At 41.2% G+C, this 14,139-nt stretch overlaps 1 protein-coding gene across 2 annotated transcripts in view; it reads right to left on the bottom strand.

The window, feature by feature from the left end:
- Positions 1 to 14,139, bottom strand: part of iqsec1a (IQ motif and Sec7 domain ArfGEF 1a) — a 92,395-nt gene that overhangs the window by 51,117 nt on the left and 27,139 nt on the right. Inside the window, exon 3 of one of the 2 annotated variants that reach the window (XM_084552701.1) lies at positions 12,159 to 12,266. In XM_084552701.1, the coding sequence (XP_084408827.1) occupies positions 12,159 to 12,266 (108 nt within the window). Of the gene's footprint in view, positions 1 to 12,158; positions 12,675 to 14,139 lie in introns of those variants that run through there. The other variant, XM_084552699.1, reaches the window with a different exon arrangement.

Genomic DNA, 14,139 nt, shown 5'->3' on the forward strand with positions numbered 1-14,139 from the left:
CTGACGGGAGCCACGGTGAGCGCCATTCTGGTCAGCACTGAGTGTGTATCTGCAAACCCAGAGCAGAGCGTTAGTAGTCAGAGCACACAGAGGCAGAGGAGCGCAGTGGTGAGCGAGATGTTCTTTCAAACTGACAAATAACCTTAAATTTCATGGTTGCAGTTTTTCAGCACAGAGGAGCAGGTTAGGCCATCTGCACGAGCAAACACACACATTTCCAAGTGCCGATAATATTTAAGGTGCAAATGTTATTGTGTGGCCTGGCCTAGCTCTGCACACATCAAATTCTGTTGCTACTTCTTCTTTTAGATGTACAAATATTGCATACGTCGGCCTTCTTGAGCCAGCTCCCAGTTCTACTCTGTCACCATATGGCCCCTTTTGATCCATCTGGCCTCTGTGTATAATGTGGGCTGTATGATTCTGAGAGGAAATGCAGGAGACACACAAAACGGAGGCACCGAAATACAGTCTAAACACACACAAGGAACACACATAAAGTGATGTGTGATGCTTTTACCATTAAAGGGAGCGCATACTGACCCATTTGCCACATGTCTGTCGATCTAAAGAAAGAGCCGACTAGAAAACCTTACGTAGTCACTTCCCACTCAGTAAATGCAATGAAACCAGTCTGATAGATTAATGGAGACGCAGGAGAATGAAAGCAGCCACAGTAAGGTCTTAATGGCTCTGAACAACAGAGGGAAAAGGATCTGACTGACAGTGATTCACTTGATACACTCGAGCTGAAACAGTAACTCAATTTCTATAATAGACTTAAAACATCATTGCTACCATCCCGTTCAGAGCAAATATTCATTATTTTTTAAATGTATTTTGATATAAATGAATTACCATTTAATCTGCTGTCTCACAAAAACAAATAAAGATTAGCTCCATGGCACTCTGGACTACTGTGATTATTGCTTGACATTTTAAAATCTCGGCAATTTATCAGATCATTACTGACGTTGGGAAAACATCCGCCTTTCGGAGGTTTAAGGTTAGGGCACATGTGAAGAAACACTGCAGTACTGTTTAACAGAACAACATTAATCACACATGTTCAACAAACTATGTTTATCTAAAAGACAGCCGTGTTTAATCCCAGGAGCAATGCCTCATTATGTGCCTTTTATGAGCTTTTCCACAACAAAATATTGTTGTAGCAGCTGTGGGCTAGTATTGAGAGACGCCCATTTGGAACCATAAGGTCACTGGTTTGAATCTGTCCTACATCCATGGGTAAAGTGTCCTTGAGCAAGACCCCCCTTTAACTTTTCCCTAAGTACTACATGTGTGGCTGTTTGCCTGTGTATGAATGGATGGCCTACTTTTAGAGAATGAATTTCCTCACTGATGGATCAATAAGGGATCATTAATTAATTAATAATTATAATAATTATTTAATTACTTCATTTGGTTTTCACTGCATTTTATAATCTAGACAACCAATCCGTTAATAGAGTAATGAAACAATAAATTAATCAGTGATGAACATAATTCTTATTTCTTATTCTAAATAAATAGTCTTTTCTCCTATTAGATGTTTCCGTATAAATGTGCACTCGTTCAAACTGAGGAGACAAAACATTCAAGAGTTTCCCTGGTTCGTGCCATAGCTTGTTTCTAGCTGAATAGTCCGTCAGTCTCTGCTGACTTGCCCCAGCTGATATAAAGACAGATAACAGAGGTCACAAAACTCCTGAAAAACCAACGCAGTACTTTATTCCCATTAAAGTGCAATCCGTTTTCCTCTCTTTAGGGCGGCTAGGTGTGTTCTACCTTATTGAGCTTTGACGGGCGAAACCGTGCATTCAGACGGCAGTTTTGCACGTGTCTGCACAACATGTAGGAACAACAGTGGCGGTGGGACTGTCTGTGCCTGACAGTAGGACGCCTGATTTGCCGTAGCTGCTCTGCAGGGCGCCTGTCTCCTCTCATAAAAGTTCAGCCCAATTTCAAACACATCATAAAAAGAGAGAGAGAGAGGACAGACGTTTACAACAGCACTTAGAGCCGCAGACCACAAGATGGCAGTGCATCACCTCTTCTGTGTGAGCAACCCCTCCATGATGTGATCAATGCAATTACATCTGAGAAAACCTCTGCCTCAGGAGGTTTTAAGTTAGGCCACATGTGAGGAAAAGTTACATGTTTAATTCAGCAACATCGATCACACATATGTGGACTCAACAAATTGTGTTCAAGTGAGAACAATAACTCAGTGAACCAAATCCCAGGAACCTAATTATGTTCCGTTTATGTGCTTTATCACATCAAGTTAAAATGAAAACCACACCACAGCCCGTGTCCTTTAGTTATTTCAGCTTTGTTATGTTAAGCTTTCAGTAACCTCCTCTGATTATAAATACACCCATAAACTTTTATTTTTTTTTTCCACAATAACATTTTCCCAGCCACCCCAATTAGTGTCAACAGACATCGACCTCCGCGCCCCGCTCTGCTCTGATATGAGGTGAGAGGTTTAGTTTCCCTGTTGTTTTTCCACGTAGCAACGCAGCGCAGCCTCTCTGTGGCTCGCTGGCAGAGGGCACAGTGCTGTGCAAAAGGCTCCTTCTGTCACCGACTTGGCCTCAAGCCTGACAACATCAGAGGGGGAAGACAGGCGAGCTTTTCAGAGCGGGCCAAACAAAGGGCTGACTCTCTGGCTCCAACTACGACGCGCAGACAGAGCCATGACCCTTCAGGCCTCGACTGAGGCTCTTTCGCTGCCATCACACAGGTTTAGACTTAACGATAGGATGATGTCGGTTATATCGATGTAAAACTACTATTACTGTTATCATTAGCAGCGACAGATGTACTGTGAAAATTTTAAATAAAACTCAAGTCTTTAAAATATATCAAAGTATTATAAGCAACATGTAATATAAAAATATTCCTTATGCAAACAAACTCCCCTTCCACTGATATATCATCATATATTTTTATTATTGCCTTGCTAATACTCGTGCTTAAGTGTCTAGTTAGCATTTTACTCTTGTAGTTTTGGGATATTTTTACCAATTTGCACCTGAAGGAATAACGAGTCAAAAAGGATGGAACCACTGCTGGAGGTTTGACATTTTTATCACGTCTTTTTAATGTAATGTATTAATTAAAACATAAATAACAACCTTCAGAGCTTAAAAACGAAGACAAAGAGCTAAAAACTGCAGCTCCTCGACGACCACTTGACTTGCCAACAGGATGATACAAAACACTGCACTTGCATGCCACCTCTTCATCATTTTTGATGACTACCTTCATCATTTTTGATGAAGCGGTGGCATGTATATTACTTATGTAGCATGAAGCTTGGCTCACTTTAGGGCAAGTTAATATCACATCCACAAGATTACTTTGTGCAAGTACTATTTTATATTTATCCTTTTAAATCTCCCTCTTGAAAAAAAAAGGTGATTTTCCAATATATATATCGCAGGTACACTTTAAAGGACAGTTATAAGGTGATATCGTATTTATTATTCAGGGAATGTAATCCCTCCGTCATCCACAGTTTGCCATTCCGCTCTGCTCGCCAACTGATCCTACGTTCAGCTGCATCTTGCTGATATCTCGTTGCGCTCGCACAAACAAATCCCCCATCTTGAGAAGTAGAGCTGAAAAACAAGCGATCATGCTCTCCAGGCTTATTTCTCGAGGAAAAGTGTGCCACTCATTGCTCGCCCACCTTATCCCTGCAAGCCTTCCCTCTGCTCGATATGAGCAGCGATACGGAGCTATGGAATTGCAAATGCCTCCAATCAGGCTGAGAGACAGATCTGAAACGCTCCGAGGCCCTTCTGCCTGATATTACTGTGGCGTGGAGCTGATGAAAGGATAAGCCGTGTCAGGGAATCGCCCAGTCTCACTAATCTCTCAATATATCTAATTTACCAGGAAAAGTGGTAAAGAGTAGTACAGTGGAATCATCGGCTGAGAAAACGGGACGCTTCCACATGTTTTGACTAGCTCGAGGTGCATCGGCTGCGCTTGTACCACCTAGAGGCTTTCCGTATCACACTGATGTCACACATGATCTTGTCTTGCAATGTAACACCTGTGCACTGTCGCCACACATCTGGAGAGATGCATTCACAACAGGCACATTGCACTTATTCAGCCTTGAATGAAACATTAATAATAGAGCTGCTTTTTCATGCATAGAACTTGAAAACTGCAAAGTTGTTGTTTTTTTTTTTCATCACCCGAAGAAAATTTACAAGTGGAGTTTGTCTTCAGCGGTAACCGTATCACAGATAATGTCAGAGTAAATTACTGAGAGGGTTTTGCTGGTTCATATCTGATTCAAGACTTGAGGGTTCCAGGCTGCAACTGTAAGTAGGATGCGTGCTCGCTGCAATGATGATAGTGTGTTAAAGGACATCTTGGTTACTGTGGCTGTCACGGTAATTGTGCGCTTTCATGCTGACAGCTCTCGCCTTTGTATAAGAACAACACAAACCGTGTGAAAGAATGATCTCAAGAAAGGAATATGTATGGTTTGTCGCTAAAGTAACAGCCTTGAATACGACGTGATCAGAATATATCATCATGTTTTTTTTCCATCATGTATAATTTTCATGATAATACCTTTTTTAATTTTTTTCATGAATCCATTAATTCTGGTATTTTTAAACACGTGTCTCATTTTCCCATCTTTCTGGGTCTCAAAGATAAATGAAGACAAACGTATTTGGAATGGCTCCATTCAGTATCCGCAACAGTCTACGATGTAATTTAATGGGACATTTGTCTGCAGTCGACTAAAACTGCTCAATTTATCCATCCTGATTGAATGAATAATTATTCCCATTAGTCTGCAATGGTTTTCGTGTGTCAACAAAACTTTACATCCACTCTATCTGCAGCTCTTGTGGCAGCTCTTTTCTTCAGGAAAAAAATGCTTAGATCTATTTGACCTGCAGAAATCCTTGCAGTCAAAATGGTGACTGCCAACATTTACGGTCTGCAACACGCAGCGTATGGACAGAAGTGCTGTCATCCATTTTAAGCACAACTACCAACAACATCAGTGTGTTCCTGTCCACCAAAGGCAGTCTTTAAAGGAGTCATTTAGTTGCCAATATTCAGAAATGCACAAACAGGAACCATGTATTTAACATAGACTGTATAAATATGTTTTTACAGCTCTCACAGTCTCACGGGACCGCTTTACGGAGCGGTTGGCATGGTAACTGGTGGTCACCATTATGTCACATCCTGTTTCTATAGCGTCAAATAACTAAAATGAAACCAAAAAAATTGACACTTAGTACCTAAACTGACAGAAACCATCCTTGAAAAAATTTATTTGACGTGTACTTTAGTGTTTGAGTTCGTCTCAAGTCCCATCCACTAACATCGAGGAGGTGACCTATACTTATGCTTATGACCTATACTGCAGCCAGTCACCAGGGGGAGCTCTATTTGCTTTGGCTTCACTTTTAAAGAGCTGTCCCGCCATCCATCTTTATACAGTCTGTGGTTTTTAAGGTAGCTCTTCAATGTTACTCCACTCTTCCAGAGACTAAAATTTTACACTTCACACTGTTGTCCTCCTGGTGACCTCCTGTGAGATTTCAGAGTGAGACCTCTGTTATACAATGGGCATACATTAATCTCTGTAACAGTCTTATCCATAATGTTGTCGTACTCAAGCAGTTTTACTACAGTTTGCAGGCTATTTGATTTCATTGGAGTTGTTTAGCAGTTGCTAGTTACAGCATTCTCACTCATTAATGGACGATTTGTGTCCCAAATAATCGCTTAGACCCTAAAGATGGGAAAACAGGCCGAGGTTTGAAAGTAACCGAATTATAACTTTAAATTTCAAGACAAAAAAATGGAAACTGAGGCCCAAAACACAAACAGGGTCAGGTTTCCCATCACATTAAACACAGCTTTAAATTCTCACATCTGAGAAGCAGGAGCGGTAAATTAGTTGCTGTATTGATGGATTGATTATCAGTATTCCTGGCAATTACCTTTCAATTAATCAACTAAGTGATGAATCAACAAAGACTTCCAGCAGGAAAAAACACTGATGCACAATGTTGGTGCAGCAGAATCAGTTTAAATCTATCCAGAGTCCTTAAAAAGCCCCGGGACTCAAAATACATGAGCCAATATACTCACAAGTGATTGCTGGCCAGCTTTTATTATTGTATCAGGATCTTACGAAGCTGCATCATATATGTAGCACGGCTGCCTGAATGCAAACAATGACTGAACAACCACGCGCACAAAGACTCACATTCTCTCGGCCAAAAGGATCAGCATCAGAACCGATGGAAGTGAAAGGCACACGGCCCAAAGAGCCTCACATTTAAAATCACTTATCATCAGCCACATGGCCTGTATGCACCTCTGAATCAAAACTGTGCATTTCCAGCGATGCAGCTTCAGAGCGCAGCACGGCGCTTGTAATTAACTCTTGGAGAATGTGATGATGAAACAGAAGCTGGGAACTTCAAAAGACAACCGGGAGCTTTCCCAAGAGTTCAAACACATTATGGAAGTGAGCCCACCGTTTCATAGGCCTATTAAATCATTGTGCAGTTGTGATTTCCCATCTGGTGAAATCAAAACTTTATAATACTAACAGCAGTAAATAAAAAAACCCAATAAAGAAGGAATTCATACAACTGGCTGGATTTTATGAGCAGCAGAAGACGCTTTCATTGCCGCCTCTTTTCAAATCCAACACTAACTCCTCTATACAACAACTGCACATTCATTTACCCAGGACGCTTTGCTGCCACATACAATAAATGTTTACTGTGTCGTTAAGGCCTTTTTCCAAATGACCTCAGATCCCGTCAAGGCCTTACAGACGGGAAATGCCGCAGTGAAATGCACACAGCAGCAGTCACAATGCGGGGTTCATGAACTTATGGTAATACTTCTCGATATCTACAGTGTGTGTCACTTGTCCACCATCCCTGCGGCGGGATCACACACTCACGAGCTGCATTCCTGCCTCCAACTGCCAGCAAATAACACACAGGCTGTTTCAGCAGGGAGGCTGGGGGTCTGTGATCCTATGAAGACGGGCCATTCCCAGGAATCAATAGGCTCTGCAGTGGTATTATTAGAGGGCCTGGAGATAATCACAGGTTCTGCTCTGAAATAGCCTTTCACCATAATGAAGATCATAAAGCGTATGAATTATTTAAGCATGAAATGGAGCTCTGGGTTCAGATCTGTCCTAATGGTCAGATGCCAAATCAGAACCCAGGCCACAAATAAATGGCGGCGTGCCAAAATAATGACCTTTACGGCCTTTTGATAATACCACGGGAGACTTAAAATTGGAGTGAAAACAAAAAAAGATTCAATTTACAGTCTTATATCCATTAACAGATGCGTTCTCCTAATTGATGAGACAAAACAGGCTGAAAGAATTCAGACCAGCAGATGTTTTTCTTTTCGACTGAGTGGAAGAAGGAGGAATTAAAAGGGAGCCATGAAGTGAGGGAAACAGACAGGGAGAGCATCCAGGGTATTTAAAAGCATTCATTCAGCCTTGAGCTGGGCTTGACGGGTGCAGAGAGGTCTTAACTCTGGACGGGACTGAACTAGAAGGCAGCTGCAGGCAATGAATACAGCAGCTACTGCACAGGCAACTCCCAAATCAGTTTAAACATGCTTTTTCTTCATGGGTTTTAATGATATAGAGGAAGCGCACGGACGCAAGACGCTTTTCTTTTTCCTGAATTGATGATGTCTTCAATCCTCCTAGATTACATTTGTTAGTATACTAAATAACTTGCTGCTTTTTTAGCATTTTCTTTTCAAGTTTACGCCACATGCCTTCAGATAAACTCAGATTCTTCTCCCTCAGTAAAGCGTATAGAGCAATTATCCTGTCTCACAATAAGCTGCAATCCTGCATCCCTATTGGACTGACTGACTGCTTCAGTTTCTCAGTCTGACACGAACACACTGCCCGGTTTCACTTCCCGCTGCTGAAGACCACAAAGCAGTCAAAGGGAAGACGATATGAGCAGTGGAAATGAAACAGCCACAAGTATTTACAGTACACACACACACACAAGATATAAGTGAGAGGGAAGGCAAAGAATAACATGACAGAAGTCGACAAAGTCAATTGTAAGGCTGATGGTATGTGGGTGAATTTTTATATAACCAAGTAGCGTGAATATTATTAAGGCTTTAAGTTGTGCATGATTAAGACAATGGATTCTTTGAGTGACAGGTGGGCGGTGTCACGGGTTGATAGCTGTCCGCCCAAGCATCATCCGCCCACCTTAGCTCATCTAACACGCCACCTCTTTGCCTACTTTTGGATGAGCAGGGTGGAGTCAGGAAATGTCATGGTGGCGGAGGGGCGGAGCCACCACACTGGGCATTACATGTAATCAGTACTTACAGCAGTACTGTATTGTGCCTGTAATAATAAATACAGAACAAAAAAATTCTAAAAAATTTCAAATAATTCCAGGTCAAAATCTGTCAAAGCTTTCCACAAAGAGCTGCAGGAAATGTGGCATCACCTTGTCAAACAATGTAAACAGATTTGTTGTTCACGATCATAGATGGTCTTTAGTGTACTTCTCTGCCTTACTATGGTGAAGTTCAGATTAAGTTTAGTACAGCTTGCTATTCAGAATGAAACTAACATCACCACTTTCACTTAAATAGACCGTTGAGATATGTTTGAAGCTAATGGCAGCTAAAGTGTCTAATATATAATTCATGGGGAAGTAATTCTTTCTGTCATTTTAATAATTCTCAGTCCTGTTTTAACATTTACTTTATTTATTGCTGTGACTTCTCCTGCCTCCTTCTTCCCGCTATGCGGTGTATAAGCTCAGGTCTATGACCGGCTCCTGACTCTTGTGAGAGGACAATCCAAGAATGAAAAGACATTAAACACCTTCGAGAACACGTCAGTAAATGTGATATGAGTGTTCTGATGGAGGTCAGGTAATCTACCACCTCGGTTGGTCGCTCTGGTTCAGGTATTCGGGGACATCACTGAAACTTTAACTGTACGTGCCTGCGATTGCGCTACGTGATGATAACGGCGAGTGCTCATGTGGGAAGCCTTGGCGTCCCCTTAACTGAAATGCTTCGCTGTCCAAGGTGCTGAACCCCATAGACGATGGAATTTGGTTCCAGGTATATGTATCATATGGACAGTGTAGGCAAAGCTTTATATATATATATATATAATATAATATATATATATATATAAAACACATGCAATTTGGTCCATTATATTACATAAGTTGAAACAATTAACAGGAATTATGAAGGCAATTATTATCTGATTTTAGCTTTTAAGAGTGAGACTAGCTGTTATTCGGTGCAACTGCACTGATTAAAAACCAGGCGTTTAAAGAGTTTGCCTAATAATGATTAGCTGCAGGCAGAAAATATGTTTATTGCTACTTTTGAAAAATAAAGAAAAGAAAATCAAACCAAAAAAACAGACTAATCTAGGTCTGTTTTTATAAACAGAACCACAACAAGTAAATCTACGATATCTTTGGTCATTATTACACAAAACAAACAAAGACAAAACATGCTGGGACCGGTTTCCCTCGCACTCCAAACATTTGAATGATATTGCTATTCCACTCTGGTCATAGTGAAGTAAAGCGTTAGCAGGCTTATTGTTGTAGTGCTGAGCTCATTTACTCGACATGTACGCTCCCTCTTGTGATGATGGCAGAACATTTAGAGGCAGAATCATTATAACCAGCCCATCTGTGTTGTATCAAATGTGCACATTCAGGCATGGGAGATAAGTTATCCCATCTAAGCTACGACGCTACCTGCGCAGCTCAGTACTTGTTCAAATGCTTCTTCTGCATGTAATTGCTTCATTGCAGGTGGCAGAGTAGAGACAGGAAGGCAGCGAGAGAGAACAAGTAGAGTACAAACAAGACAAGAGAGGTAAAGAAAAAATATCCAGCAAGAAGCTACAATTCAAGTCAATCCCTTGGGTATGCCTCTGCTATTACAACCTGACAGCCACTCTGCTTGCTCTGAGTCTGATTGGTCGTCCCCAGAGATCACCCTGACTGTGGCATTAAGCATGTTGAGCGAGCCGGTCTCTGTGAGCAACAACACCAGAATTCTACACCGCTGATTCTAAATAGACGAAACTTTTATACGACAATATCATCCAGCAGATGTCTGAAAATAACACAATCTGTGAATATTGCTACACTACGCTACACTTATGACACTTCCTCCAATTAAAGTTTTCTTTATCATTTTCCATTACGCCCACACAAACTTATCTGCAACAAGTGAGGTGACTCAGCAGCTGCAGGGCATGACACAGCAGACCACAAATGGCCGAACAATTAATATTTCACTCCCTGCCTTACTGTTGGTGCCACACAGTCAGAAAATACTGTCACGAAGATCAATCAGTCACTGAGCGCCTCACACAGCCGCGCGCTGCTTCGATGGAGAATGATTACCCGACATTTTTGCACATTTCTCTTCAGATACAAAGTGAAAAATGTTGTTTTCTGCTCTGTGGTACAAAGCTTCAACATCCTGGGTTCAAATCTGGCACGGGACCTTTGTCACGTCGTGTCAAGAGAGCTTCCTGTCTTGCAAAAGGAAATAACATCCCCAAAACAAATCAAACGTGACAAAAGGCAGCCATGACCGAGGCCTTTATGATAAATGTTTGCTTTCACTTTGAGTTATGCAGCGACCCCTTTGAAAACTTTCAATCAGGGCTGCCTTTGAACATTTCTTTAGTGCGCATGATTCTCGCCCTTAAATTGAAAGCATGCATACAATGTTTTCAGTGAGCAGCCCATGCTTATCCAATGTCATCAAACATGAAGAAAAACTCATAAATATTGGCCTGTCAACAGTGGTTGCAACATTTCCAAAATAAAGTGAAAGATCAACAGCAATGAACCTTTACAATAATATGCTAGCAGACTCTAGGATTTCATTATTTTTTAATATGAGTTTCAACCAATGCAGACTAAAGAATGCTCTGCACACGACTGGGTCGCCCTACAACCAATCAGAACAGATTCAACTCCATGACGCTCAGATGCTGTGTATCATTATACCCAACGGAGTGAGCCAAGACCAACTTTCTGCCTCCAAGTCAGGCTGGCATCCAGGCTACAGGGACACATTAATAATACTGAAATAAATCATCCAAGTCTAAATGACCAGGTATTAGATGGGGGCATGCTCTTTTTCACTGTCAGCATTTAGAAACTGGCTGATAGTAACAGCGTGTGCCTGTGTGAAATGGGTAAGCCTGAAGAAACGCAAACAATGCTGCTGAGCTGGAAAAGGAAACAATCAACCTCTGATCACAGCCATCAGCTTGTTTACAGTCATGATCCATTTAACCTATTAGCTTTCAGCCACACTTGAAAATTACATACTGAGCAGCAATCACACTGAGACAAACAGAGAGAGCACAAATTAATGAGGCATTCATCAGGAAGAAATAGCAAATGTTTCATTTCTGCGAGTCTAAAAACAACCCACGTTGTTCGTACACATCAGAAACTTCTGAACGCTGTTCTTTAAAAATAGAACATCTTCCCACTATGGGATTTATTTTTGGGCTGCACATGAGCCAAAAGTGGGCTATGGATAAAGCACACGTTGCTTTTTGATGAGGAAGCACACAGCGCTTGGAGGCGTCTCTGAAAGCATCTCCAGCCTTTTGAAGCCCCCCAAGTTTGTCCCACCGATGCCAATGCCTGCTCTCTACTCTCCTCGTTTGTTGTAAAGTTGAAGAAGATCTGAGCTCAGCACAGGCTAATGAGTGAGCAGCAACGGAGGCTCATATGAGCAGGGCTCGTATTTCATTAAGGGCTAATGATATCCTACAGTGCACGTGGTCAGAGGGGCTCACTGGACGCAACAGGGAAACAGCAATGCAGCACTGTGACTGCTGTGTCATAAAAGGCTGATGACTGGAGGACAGCTGCATAGCCTCAAACATTAGGACAAAGCAAAGGCTGCAACTGTGAACTGTCATATCCATACATCTGACACAAAGATAGCACAACTAAAAATGAGAGCTGTGATGACTTTTAGGCAATAACAAGAGCAAGATAAGAAAAACTGCTGTGCTGTGATATCAAGCACGTGATGGTAAAAATAATATCTTACTGTACCCAAAGGAAGCCGACTTCCACCTGCGGCAGGGGGCGACTCTTCTGCACCCTTCAGACACTAACCTCCCGGGATTCCCAGTGACTTCGATTGGAAGCGATGCATGTCTCCTATGGAAGGACAAACTTTGTAACAACAAAATACAGACCTGGTAATACATGAGGACAGATATGATAATATTATAAATACCATTTAATATATACAGAGTATAGCTATGCCGCGGAGTACCATACTTTATAAAAGGTAAAGTACCCACAGAGTATGATCAGCATTCTCTTCTTTCTCATATTTGAGTATCAGACACTAACTAGGCTTGAAACCTGTTTGAGATGCATTGGAATCATCTGTTACAGTAAATGCTTTGTATAATTTCTGTTCCATTTTTGTTCTGCAGATGAAGTCTGGTGCACCAAGACAACTTTTCGGCCAATAGTCGAAGATATTAATGTTTTTGGTTTCTGTTTTTTCCCCCCTTTAAGACAGGGAAACCTGTCTCCAAAATAATGAAATGAACAGTCTGAAAGTATTTCTGACTGTCTTTCATCACATCATCTTCAAATGAACACAAATTTGATCATACAGATTTATGAAACAACTTTTTATGACGTAGAGAAAACTATTTCCAGAGAAAAAGAAGAAGGAGAAAAAAGGAAGAGAAGAAGAACAAGAAGACTAAGGAGAACAATGAAAGAACAAGAAGAACGAATTAAGATGATGAAGAAGAAGCACAAGAACAAGAGCAAGAAAAGAAGAAGGAGAATAACGAGAAGAAGGAGGAGGAGAAGGAGAAGAATGAGAAGAATAAGAAGAATGAGATAAAAAGAATCAGACAAGAAGGAGCAGAAGAATAAGGAGAAGGTGAAGAACGAGAAGAAGAAGGATAATGAGAAGGAGAACAATAAGAAGAATGAGAAGAAGAAGAAGAAGAATGAGAGGTAGAATGAGAAGAATGAGGATGAGAATGAAAAAGAAGAAGAACGAGAACAACAATAAGAAGGAGAAGAACGCAAGCAGAAAGAAATTAGCAAAAATGGATAAAGAAACAGGCCTTTTGGCCAGCAAGTTCAGTTTCAAAGTCACGACAGTCTCTTCTTCTGCGTTAGTGAAAGTTGTGACACCCTTTGGGCCTCAAGGCCTACTTCCTGTTTAGGGTGGCTGCTAGGATTGCTGACACCTGTGACTACCCACCTACAAAAACTGGGGCAGGCAGTTGCTCTCATACAGGCTCTTGCTCTCATACAGGCTTACATATTCTCACACTTTGCATGGTATTGAGGTTTTAGCTACAGTTTTATTTAAATTTCATCAATAAATTTTATTTTGATTCTAAAGAGACACGTGTGGTCTCCACATTTTGTCCCTCTCTGAGCTAGGTCGTGACAAAGCGATAAGTCGCGATTCAGTATTTTAATCTATTGGCAGCCCTAAGATGTAATTAAGTATGTGTTGTACCCATGGTGTGCTTTTATATTTTAGGTATACTTATACTTTTTTGGTCAACTATCATTAAATAATAATAAATCATCACATGTTGTTTCCAAAAATATTTATTTTGCAACCAGTGTCAGACACAAAGAAAGAAACACCACAAAGTCAGCTCATAAAACGTGAACATGCTGCAGTTTAATGGTGATCTACTTCCACTTGAAACCATTTCCACAGAGACATTTCTCTCGCATCTACTGTTTGTTAAGGTTTTCACTGAGCCGTGCCACCTTTTGGCCGGTCATCTCAGAAGGGTCAAGCACATTTCTCAAGCTGTTCGCTCGCAGTCCAACAGAACACCCCATCTCTCTCATGGGATGAAGACTTCATAAAATACTATCAAAAGCCACGCCCCCTTCACAGTCATGCATTTTGCAAAAAGCAAAGACTATATAATCATCCTTCATTCTTTAACTCAACATTCTTTGTGTTCTTTGAGTCAGTATGAGAAATCCAGCACTGGAGCCCTGAGAAATATCAGCGACTAATTGTGTCTTG

Source organism: Chelon labrosus, assembly GCF_963514085.1.
Source record: "Chelon labrosus genome assembly, chromosome: 10".
Taxonomy (NCBI): domain Eukaryota; kingdom Metazoa; phylum Chordata; class Actinopteri; order Mugiliformes; family Mugilidae; genus Chelon; species Chelon labrosus.